The sequence below is a fragment of the Schistocerca nitens genome, chromosome 1, assembly GCF_023898315.1.
Source record: "Schistocerca nitens isolate TAMUIC-IGC-003100 chromosome 1, iqSchNite1.1, whole genome shotgun sequence".
In the NCBI taxonomy this organism is placed as follows: Eukaryota; Metazoa; Arthropoda; class Insecta; order Orthoptera; family Acrididae; genus Schistocerca; species Schistocerca nitens.
In genome coordinates this window covers 121,739,590-121,752,036 of record NC_064614.1, presented here as the reverse complement: position 1 = coordinate 121,752,036, position 12,447 = coordinate 121,739,590, and the positions used below count along the sequence as shown (strand labels likewise).

Here is a 12,447-nt window from a genome sequence, read left to right as displayed (position 1 = left end):
ACTCCCAGGGCCTTGTTTCGACTTCGATCTTTCAGTGCTCTTTCAAACTCTTCACGCAGTATCATATCTCCCATTTCATCTTCATCTACCTCCTCTTCCATTTCCATAATATTGTCCTCAAGTACATCGCCCTTGTATAGACTCCTTCCACCTTTCTGCTTTCCCTTCTTTGCTTAGAAGTGGTTTTCCATCTGAGCTCTTGATATTCTTACAAGAGGTTCTCTTTTCTCCAAAGGTATCTTTAATATTCATGTAGGCAGTATCTATCTTACCCCTACTGATATATGCCTCTACATCCTTACATTTGTCCTCTAGCCATCCCTGCTTAGCCATTTTGCACTTCCTGTCGATCTCATTTTTGAGATGTTTGTATTCCTTTTTGCCTGCCTCATTTACTGCATTTTTATATTTTCTCCTTTCATCAGTTAAATTCAGTATATCTTCTGTTACCCAAGGATTTATACTAGCCCTCGTCTTTTTACCTACATGATCCTCTGCTGCTTTTACTATTTCGTCTCTCAAAGCTACCCATTCTTCTTCTACTGTATTACTTTCCCCCATTCTTGTCAATCTTTCCCTAATGCTCTCTCTGAAACTCTCCACAACCTCTGGTTTAGTCAGTTTGTCCAGGTCTCATTTTCTTGAACTCCCACCTTTTTGCAGTTTCTTCAGTTTTAATCTACAATTCATAACCAATAGATTGTGGTCAGACTCCACATCTTCCCCTGGAAATGTATTACAATTTAAAACCTGGTTCCTAAATCTCTGTCTTACCGTTATATAATCTGTCTGAATCTTTCCAGTATCTCCAGGGCTCTTTCATGTATACAACCTTCTTTCATGATTCTTGAACCGAGTCTTAGCTATGATTAAGTTATGCTCTGTGCAAAATTATACCAGGCGGCTTCCTCTTTCATTCCTTATCCCCATTCCATATTCTCCTACTACGTTTCCTTCTCTTCCTTTTCCTACTATCGAATTCCAGTCACCCAAGACTATTAAATTTTCGTCTCCCTTCACTATCTGAATAATTCCTTATGTCTCGTAATACATTTCGTCAATCTCTTCGTCATCTGCGGAGCTAGTTGGCATATAAACATGTACTACTGTGGTAGGCGTGGGCTTCGTATCTATCTCGGACACAATAATGCGGTCACTATGCTCTTTGTAGTAGCTTACCCGCATTCCTATTTTTTTTTCATTATTAAACCTACTCCTGCATTACTCCTATTTGATTTTGTATTTATAATCCTGAAGTCTTGTTCCTCCTGTCACCGAACTTTACTAATTCCCACTATATCTAATTTTAACCTATCCATTTCCATTTTTAAATTTTCTAACCTACCTGCCCGATTAAGGGATCTGACATTCCACGCTCCGATCCGTAGAACGCCCTTTTCTTTCTCCTGATAACAACGTCCTCTTGAGTAGTCCCCGCCCGGAGATTCGAATGGGGGACTATTTTACCTCCAGAATGTTTTACCTAAGAGGACGCCATCATCATTTAACCAATACAGCAAAGCTGCATGCGCACGGGAAAAATTACGGCTGTAGTTACCCCTTGCTTTCAGCCGTTCGCAGTACCAGCATAGCAAGGTCGTTTTGGTTAGTGTTACAAGGCCAGGTCAGTCAATCATTCAGACCGTTGCCTCTGCAACTACTGAAAAGGCTGCTGCCCCTCTTCAGGAGCCACACGTTTGTCTGGCCTCTCACAGATACCCTTCCGTTGTGGTTGCACCTACAGTACGGCTGTCTGTATCGCTGAGGCACGCAAGCCTCCCCACCAACGGCAGGGCCCATGGTTTCTAAGGGAAATGAAAGTTAGCAGAACAGTAATTGCAATACTGTTTTCTTATGTACGGGTGCATTTAGTACAGTAGTTTAGTCCTTTTAAATACTGTTGTGCAGAGTAGGCATGCAGTAAAAGCTGTTCTTTCTACAAACTGCATTGACATGTTTTTTTATTATTATTGTTGTTGTTGTTGTTGTTATTGGAGGTAGGTGAAATGCTACGCAGGCAGCGGAACTGTACAGAGAGCGATATCCTGACAAGAACCCCCCTTCTCGACGGATGTTTTCTCGTCTTGTTGCGACGCTTCAGGAAATGGGTAGTTTCAACCCCCCATGACAATGCAATCGTCGTAGCACTCGCACAGACGAAGCTGCTGAAGTTACTGTTCTCGCTTCCATTGCTATGAATCCACACGTGAGCTCATGACAGCTTAACACGAGATTGGCATTCCTAAAACCAGTGTACATCGTATTCTTACACGTCACCGGTTCAATCCTTACCATGTACACCTACATCAAGAATTGCATGGGAATGATTTCCAGAATCGTGTACAGTTCTGTCAGTGGGCACAACATCAAATCCTCGCCAACCCGAACTTCTTCTCCAGTGTTCTATTTACCGATAAATGTTCCTTCTCAAACAAAGGACTGGTAAATACAAGGAACATACATTATTTGTCGTGCGACAACCCACGATGGCCTAGACAGGTGAAACATCAGCGTCAGTGGAGAGTTAACATCTGGTGTTGGATGCTTGGTACTACAATTATTGGCACTTATTTCATCAATAGTAGTCTAAACGGCACAACTTGTGCCAACTTCCTCAGACAAATTCTTCCTCCTCTTCTGGATGAAGTGCCGCTAAGAACCAGATTGCTTATGTGGTATCAACACGATGGATGTCCAGCACATAATGCCTTGCGTGCACGTCGTTTTCTCAACCGAAGGTATTCTGTCAGATGGATTGGTCGAGGAGGAACAGTTACTTGGCCTGCTAGGTCACCTGATTTAAATCCTCTGGACTTTTTTCTTTAGGGATGCATTAAAGACGTTGTCTACTGCGATATTGCAACAACTCCAGAGGACACACAGGAACGTATCGTGCTTGCTTGTAATTCTCTTCAGCAGGCAACACTGGAAGCAGTAAATAATTCTTTCATTCAACGAGTGCACCAGCGTATCGGTGTCCAGGGTCACCACTTTCAGCACCTTTGAATGCTCTCCTCCTGGGCAATGGTGCAGGAGAGTCAAAGTCAAATTTGTGTTATGTATTTACTTGGTTTCCATTTGTTTTCTGACAACTCCAGCAAGTGGACGAGTTTGTGATCCCAGGCTCAAAGTCAATGTTGTATTATGTAATTAATAAGTTTGTGTTTCTGTGAATGGTACATTGTGACACATTTTTGAATAGGTCTTTAGGAAAGGAAATGAATTACCGAATAAAAAATAGAGGATGCTATTTAAAAAATTCATACCACTGTTCACATCTTTGTAGAGAGAAAAAAAAAAAACAGCGCTACAACGAAGGCAGTCATGCTGATTGATGTACCCCTGACAGCTGAAGAACATTTGCTCGAAACAATTTGTAGTACGCAGCTCGTGGTCATGCGGTAGCGTTCTCGCTTCCCGCGCATGGGTTCCCGGGTTCGATTCCCGGCGGGGTCAGGGATTTTCCCTGTCTTGTGATGACTGGTTGTTGTGTGATGTTCTTAGGTTAGTTAGGTTTAAGTAGTTCTAAGTTCTAGGGGACTGATGACCATAGGTGTTAAGTCCCATAGTGCTCAGAGCCATTTGATCCATTTTGAAACATTTTGTAATTTGCATCTGGAGAAACAGTTATTTAGGGTGGTCAAGATAAATGGGACACCCTGTATAACATCAACTGAAGTTTTTTAGTGTGAAATTTGGGTTTTTGAAATCATAAGTGTGGATAATTTCATCATCTTAGTCGGAACTCCGCACCAACATTTAAACAGTAATTATAATCACAGTTATGGACTTGACGCTGTTTCTAACAGAACCACCGCTTTCTACGCGTACTTCAGCCTGACTCGACTTCGTTCTCATGCTCTCCGGCCGTCTGTCGTTTGTGGGGTGCAGCCTTCGTACTGTGTAAGATGCAATATGATAAAATGTGGGCTGAAATGAAGGCATAACTCCCTCAGCACGTTGCGCACTGGACTGACTTCCACGCCCTTGTAAAACTTTCACCTGTCTAAACACCCAAGGTTAAGTCCCCCACTCCTGCTAGGCCCCACCATGGCAGCGAGCCAGTCCTCAAATCTTCCTGTTTGACTGCCTCGCACAGGACCTGCAAATAAACAACAAATTAATTGCGTATTTTTTTAGTTTTGGAGTTTGTAATGAAAAGTTTATGACTTCCCGTACGCACACGTGCGAGTTGACGATCTTTCTTGTCCAGCCTCTGTAGGTGTTCTACATGTATACCTACATCTACATCCATACTCCGCAAGCCACCTGACGGTGTGTGGCGGAGGGTACTTAGAGTACCTCTATCGGTCCTCCCTTCTATTCCAGTCTCGTATTGTTCGTGGAAAGAAAGATTATCGGTATGCCTCTGTGTGGGCTCTAATCTCTCTGATTTTATCCTCATGGTCTCTTCGCGAGATACACGTAGGAGGGAGCAATATACTGCTTGACTCCTCGGTGAAGGTATGTTCTCGAAACTTTAACAAAAGCCCGTACCGAGCTACTGAGCGTCTCTCCTGCAGAGTCTTCCACTGGAGTTTATCATCTCCGTAACGCTTCCGCGATTACTAAATGATCCTGTAACGAAGCGCGCTGCTCTCCGTTGGATCTTCTCTATCTCTTCTATCAACCCTATCTGGTACGGATCCCACACTGGTGAGCAGTATTCAAGCAGTGGGCGAACAAGTGTACTATAACCTACTTCCCTTGTTTTCGGATTGCATTTCCTTAGGATTCTTCCAATGAATCTCAGTCTGGCATCTGCTTTACCGACGATTAATTTTATATGGTCATTCCATTTAAAATCACTCCTAATGCCTACTCCCAGATCATTTATGGAATTAACTTCTTCCAGTTGCTGACCTGCTATATTGTAGCTAAATGATAAAGGGTCTTTCTTTCTATGTATTCGCAGCACATTACACTTGTCTACATTGAGATTCAATTGCCATTCCCTGCACCATGCGTCAATTCGTTGCAGATCCTCCTGCATTTCAGTACAATTATCCATTGTTAAAACCTCTTGATATACTACAGCAACATCCGCAGAAAGGCTCAGTGATCTTCCGATGTTATTCACAAGGTCATTTATGTATATTGTGAATAGCAACGGTCCTACGACACTCCCCTGCAGCACACCTGAAATCACTCTTACTTCGGAAGACTTCTCTCCATTGGGAATGACATGCTGCGTTCTGTTATCTAGGAACTCTTCAATCCAATCACACAATTGGTCTGATGGACCATATGCTCTTATTTTGTTCATCAAAGGACTATGGGGAACAGTATCTACCTGGGAACCCGTGTCTATGGCCCTCTGAGTCTCGTGGACGAATAGCGCGAGCTGGGTTTCACACGATCGTTTTTTTCGAAACCCATAATGATTCCTCCAGAGTAGATTTCTAGTCTCCAGAAAAGTCATTATACTCGAACATAATACGTGTTCCAAAATTCTACGACTGATAGACGTTATAGATATAGGTCTATAGTTCTGCACATCTGTTCTACGTCCCTTCTTGAAAATGGGGATGACCTGTGCCCTTTTCCAATCCTTTGGAACGCTACGCTCTTCTGGATACCTACGGTACACCGCTGCAATAGGGGGGGGGGGGGGGTGGCAAGTTCCTTCGCGTACTCTGTGTAAAATCGAACTGGTATCCCATCAGGTCCAGCTGCCTTTCCTCGGCCGGCCGGTGTGGCTGACCGGTTCTAGGCGCTTCAGTCTGGAACCGCGCGACCGCTAAGGTCGCAGGTTCGAATCCTGCCTCGGGCATGGATGTGTGTGATGTCCTTAGGTTAGTTAGGTTTAAGTAGTTCTAAGTTCTAGGGGACTGATGACCTCAGATGTTGAGTCCCATAGTGCTCAGAGCCATTTGAACCATTTTGCCTTTCCTCTTTTGAGCGATTTTAATTGTTTTTCTATCCTTCTGTCATCTGTGTTGCGGTTGAGTGCTTTATGGAGGGTGCCACCATAGCGGCAGGGCAGAGTGATGTGTGTGTTTATATATGTGTGTGTGTGCGCCTGTCTTGCAGCTGTGCGGCAACTGCCCCGAGACGCTGGTGTCGGCGGCGCTGCTGGCGCAGGACCACTGCGACGCCATCGACGTCAACCTGGGCTGTCCGCAGGCCATCGCGCGCCGCGGCCGCTACGGCGCCTTCCTGCAGGACGACTGGCCGCTGCTCGCCGACATCGGTGAGTGTGATCAAAGTTTATATGTCATATATTTATGTCAAAGAAATTTGACAGTGTAATAGGGAATACGAGGGTCACTCCAAAAGAAATGCACACTACTTTTTTTTTTTTAATCCACCTTTTATTCTACACTACTGGCCATTAAAATTGCTATACCATGACGAAATGCAGATGATAAACGGATATTCATTGGACAAATATATTGACTGGCTATAATAACGGCCTTGATACGCCTGGGCATTGAGTCAAACAGAGCTTGGATGGCGTGTACAGGTACAGCTGCCCATGCAGCTTCAACACGGTACCACAGTTCATCAAGAGTAGTGACTGGCGTACTGTGACGAGCCAGTTCCTCGGCCACCATTGACCAGACGTTTTCAATTGGTGAGAGATCTGGAGAATGTGCTGGCCAGGGCAGCAGTCGAACATTTTCTGTATTCACAAAGGCCCGTACAGGACCTGCAACATGCGGTCGTGCACTACCCTGCTGAAATGTAGGGTTTCGCAGGGATTGAATGAAGGGTAGAGCCACGCGTCGTAACACATCTGAAATGTAACGTCCACTTTTCAGTGTCGTCAATGCGAACAAGAGGTGACCGAGACGTGTAACCAATGGCACCCCATACAATCACGTCGGGCGATACGCCACATCCATCTCAAGGCCGTTATTACGGCTAGAGGTGGTTATTCTCTGTACTGATTTCTCAGGATCTATGCACCTAAATTGCGTGAAAATGTAATCACATGTCAGTTCTAGTTTAATATAGTCGTCCAATGAAAACCTATTTCTTCTTGGTGTAGCAATTTTAATGGCCAGTAGTGTAATTTTCAGCCAAGTGTCCGGATACTTTTGATCACACAGTGCACATTTATTATACACCAGTATTCCAAGAAGATTCGGAGTTGTATTGTGGGCAAATGGGGGTCCAACCCCTTATTATTAAACCGGGTATTCACATTGTTTTGGTTATGCCCTGTATGTAGACGGCGTGTTGCAGTGAGTTCGCTGCGGCGCGCGCTGCGCGTGCCGGTGACGTGCAAGATCCGCGTGTTCGCCGAGGTGGAGCGCACGGTGGCGTACGCGCGCATGCTGGAGTCTGCGGGCTGCCAGCTGCTGGCCGTGCACGGGCGCACGCGCGAGCAGCGCGGCCCGCTCACCGGCCTGGCCTCGTGGCCGCACATCGCCGCCGTGGCGCGCGCCGTGCGCGTGCCCGTGGTCGCCAACGGCAACGTGCGCTGCCTGGCGGACGCGCGCCGCTGCCTGCGCGAGACGGCCGCCGCCGCAGTCATGAGCGCCGAGGGCCAGCTGCGCAACCCGGCGCTGTTCGCGGGCCGCTCGCCGCCCGCCTGGGAGCCCGCGCTGCGCTACCTGCAGCTCGCCGCGCGACACCCCTGCCCGCCCTCCGTCGTGCGCGGGCACCTCTTCAAGCTCTTCCAGCACTGGTCAGTCGCCACCACGCCTTCTCATTACGTCGCTTTCTCGTCTGCCTGCCTGTCTGTTCGGTTCAGATTTTACGTTTGATTTTAAACTAACCAGACACATGAAGTTTTAGACGTAGCTCACAAGGGGAGTCCGCGACGTTGTCATCACTTTAGTACACGTCTAGTAGGCCATTAAAACAACAATGTGCAATTTGGAAGGTGCACTACTCTAGCAGTTCCGAGAAAATCGCAAGAGAAGTTTTATATACCAAGTGATCAAAAAGTCAGTATAAATTTGAAAACTTAATAAACATTGGAATAATGTAGATAGAGAGGTAAAAATTGACACACATGCTTGGAATGACAAGGGGTTTTATTAGAACCAAAAAAACACCCCATATTGCTAGACGTGTGAAAGATCTCTTGCGCACGTCGTTTGGTGACGATCGTGTGCTCAGCCGCCACTTTCGTCGTGCTCGGCCTCCCAGGTCCCCACACCTCAGTCTGTGCGATTATTGGCTTTGCGGTTACCTGAAGTCGCAAGTGCATCGTGATCGACCGACATCTCTAGGGATGCTGAAAGACAAAATCCGACGCCAATGCCTCACCGTGACTCCGGACATGCTTTACAGTGCTGTTCACAACATTATTCCTTGACTACAGCTATTGTCGAGGAATGGTGGTGGACATATTGAGCATTTCCTGTAAAGAACATCATCTTTGCTTTGTCTTACTTTGTTATGCTAATTATTGCTATTCTGATCTGATGAAGCACCATCTGTCGGACATTTTTTGAACGTTTGTATTTTTTTGGTTCTAATAAAACCCCATGTCATTCCAAGCATGCCTGTCAATTTGTACCTCTCTACATTATTCCGTGATTTATTCAGTTTTCAAATTTATACTGACTTTTTGATCACCCGGTGCATCTGTCAGGTAACTGATGTATCTGTGCGTAGGTGCTGGACATTAGAGTTCGTGGCAGTCGAGTGGTTAGCTTTCGAACTTCGTAAGATGAACGTGTATGAGTCAACGGTTCGAGCCCCACCCAAACCTTCATTTTTGTAGTACGAGCGTACATTCTGTGATACTCAAAATATTTGCACCTACACTACATGTTCTTGGTATATTAGCAATGTCTCACGTATGTGCAAGTCAACTGCCAAATCTACATCTACATCGATACTCTGCAAATCGCATTTAAGTGCTCGGCAGAGGATCCGTCGAACCACCTTCACAATTATCTGATTTCAGTCTCGTATGACGTGCGGAAAAAAAAAACACCTATATCTTTCCCTGCGAGTTCTGATTTCCCTTATTTTATTACGGTGATGAGACCTGCCTCTATGTCTGCAGCTGGAAGTGTCGAGGTGCAAAGTAGTTCTGGGTACCTTACCAGATCACACGCACAAGGGATTTCGCAAATCATGACTGGCAAACATTTCCAGGGAAACTCTATCCATTTCTTCATTTATTTGTCAATAGTTATAAATATGTTTAAATTTAATTAAAAATAGAAAGTAGTCAAATAACATGAAATTCGCTCACGTGTATTTACATGAAGTTTGAGCCTGATGTCAAGGCTGTCCTGCACGACTGGCTCAGTGCACTGGTAGTATCGGAATGCGTTTCAGGGGGTATACGTGCAGACAGGCAAGGGCAAGCAGAGAGAGGGAGGATGAGGAGACAGATAGATTCAGAGGAGATGGATAGAGATGGAATTTCATATATATATATATATATATGTATATATATATATATATATATATATATATATATATATATATATATATATATATATATATATAAGGGAAACATTCCACGTGGGAAAACTATATCTAAAAACAAAGATGATGTAACTTACCAAACGAAAGTGTTGGTATGTTGATATGTTGTGTGTGTGTCTATATATATACACTAAGCTTTAGACGTTATAGGGGGCTAATATATATAGTTGAGGGAAACATTCCACGTAGGTAAAATATATCTAAAAACAAAGATGATGTGACGTACCAAATGAAAGTGCTGGCAGGTCGACAGACACACAAACAAACACAAACATACACACAAAATTCAAGCTTTCGCAACAAACTGTTGCCTCATCAGAAAAGAGGGGATCTCCTTCCCCTCTTTCCTGATGAGGCAACAGTTTGTTGCGAAAGCTTGAATTTTGTGTGTGTGTTTGTGTTTGTTTGTGTGTCTGTCGACCTGCCAGCGCTTTCGTTCGGCAAGTCACATCATCTTTGATGATAAAAATATAGATTAAAAATTAAGTTTGAGTGTGACTTGAACCATCACTTCGTTCACATTCGTTGTACGAAGCTCGAACGCTAACCACTTGACCACCATTAACTCTAAAGTTCTACTCCTACACACACGAGTTGCGATTTTCTCTGGGTTGCCAGAGTAGTGCACCTTACTACCTCCACATTATGTTGTTTTAATGGCCTGCTAAAGGTGTACAAAGTTCGAGGTAAATGTGTGGTCCCAATGTCGTGGCCTCCCCGTGTCAGAACAGGATGACAGAGCAATATTAAATCACTTTGTTGTGGATCTGTTCAGTAACTGTGAGGCTGGCAGTAAATGCCTGATGTCAAGGCTGTCCTGCACGACTGGCACAGTGCACTGGTAGTATCGGAATGCGTTTCAGGGGGTATACGTGCAGACAGGCAAGGGAGGATGAGGAGACAGATAGATTCAGAGGAGATGGATAGAGATGTAGGGGAAGGAGCAGATAGTCAGAGGGTGCAAGGAGGTGTAGAGGGACGGGGGGGGGGGGGGGGCAGGCAATGGACAAAGACAGTGAGAGGAGGGAGGAGGAGATGCATGCAATATGTGACATACACACACACAAGGCTGAAGCTGCAGATATGAAACTAGTATTGAAATAAAAAATACCATAAAAATCACATAAAATTAGTTCTGATTCATACTTTATTCTGTTTGTTATGAAAATAACAATTAAGCAGATTGATATAGGAAGGTACAACAGTGTCCTTCAGATATGATCTATTAATTCGCCCTCACATTAAAAAAAGGAGACACAAGTATGTGGAGATTTATTCTCTTCTGCTTGGTCCTCCAATTACAGTTAATTAACACACTGGCTGCCATCTGTGCCAATTTGATACATGAAGTGACTTTCTTGACAGGCCATGTGCGTCAAATTGATCCACATATTCCAGGCAGTGCTTATAATTCGTATACGCAGCTACATTGAATTCAAATTGATTTGTAGCCTCTCTGGCTTCCTGCAGAGGCCATCAACTTTTGCTTCCAAAATTTGTTGACAGATTGGGTGACAGTCAGCTCTCACACTTTAACCTGCAGTCAACTGTTTTGTTGCATTTATGACCTCAGTTACACTCGTAGTAACTCACCCAGCAATGTTGCTAGAGATTTTGTGTGTTTGAACTTCAAGAGGTATGACATCACAAACACTGAGATGAATTTGCTTTTGCTTAAAGCTGAGCACAAATTATCCACACTTCACTCATTCAGTGTTTGCTATTGAGAGCACTTAGTAACTTCCAACAAACTTTAAGCATAATTTCAAACCTTTTATAACCTTCTGCTCACTTCCATGCCTAATGTCAAATATTTAATAGACATTTGAAGCTGTTTTGTATCTTTGAGTTCTATTTTTTTAAAGAGTCAGGGTGGGGGTTTACTGATGAAATACTATCTGGAAAAACTCCAGAAATATTCGGCGAGGTCTTGATGAAGTTTATAAGAGGCAAATATTGAGAATTTGCTTCAAATGCTCAGAAATGTAAAATTCTGCACTTTGCAAAACAAAAAATGTAATATGGTATGCCTAAACTATTATAAAGCCACAATTGGAATCAGTCAACTCGTACAGATAGCTGTGTATGAAAATTTGGCGGGATATGAAATGGAATGACCACATAGATTGAGTTGTAGGTAAAACAAATGCCGGGCTTCAGTTTATTGGTAGAATACTTGGAAAATTCAATCACTCTACAAAGGAGGATGCATACAACTCACTGTTGCAACTCATCAAAGAATATGCTCACATGTGTGGGACCTGTAACAAATAGAACTAACAGAATACTAAATGTGTATACAGAGCAGGGCAGCATGAGCTGCCACAGGTTTGTTTGACCCGTGGGAGAATGTGACATAAATCCTGAAGAAATTAGCAAACACTTGAAAATCCCAAGAAAGCATACTTACAAAGTTTCAAGAACCAGATATAAATGATGAATCTAGGAATATACTACAGCCCCTACATGTTGTTCCCATCAGGATTGTGAGGACAAGATTAAATTAGCAGGATGAGATTTTCACTCTTCAGCGGAGTGCGTGCTGATATGAAACTTGCTGACAGATTAAAAGGGGGCCACAGATGTGGTGGGGTTACAAGGTGCAATCGGGCAAGGAAGAGAGTCCAAAAGTTTGTTCAGGTCTGCCGTCTACAGCTGATCACACTTCATTGATGATTTTATCCTGCAGAACTATAGAGACTCGAACTCGGGACCTTTGCCTTTCGCGGGCAAGTGCTCTACCACTGAACTACCCAAGCAAGACACATGACCCATCCTCACAGCTTCAATTCTGCCAGTACCTCGTCTCCTACCTTCCAGACTTCACAGAAGCTCTTCTGCGATCCACAGTAAAGGGCATGGAAAAGGATACAACATATGTGAAGGGATTTCAAAGGTGGAAGGGAAAGAATCCTTAATAACTGTTACATTGGAAAGTACCCTTTTCCATGTGATATTGGCATCAATTGGGCAAGGAAGAGAGTCCAAAAGTTTCTTCAGGTCTGCCATCTACAGCTGATCACACTTCATTGATGATTTTATCCT

At 44.0% G+C, this 12,447-nt stretch overlaps 1 protein-coding gene across 1 annotated transcript in view; it reads left to right on the top strand.

Moving 5' to 3' along the window:
- The window catches only part of LOC126242541 (tRNA-dihydrouridine(16/17) synthase [NAD(P)(+)]-like), a 255,688-nt gene that overhangs the window by 219,390 nt on the left and 23,851 nt on the right, over nt 1-12,447 (top strand). The window contains exons 3-4 of the mRNA XM_049948095.1: nt 6,034-6,193; nt 7,192-7,636. Of these exons, the coding sequence (XP_049804052.1) occupies nt 6,034-6,193; nt 7,192-7,636 (605 nt within the window). The remainder of the gene's footprint in view (nt 1-6,033; nt 6,194-7,191; nt 7,637-12,447) is intronic.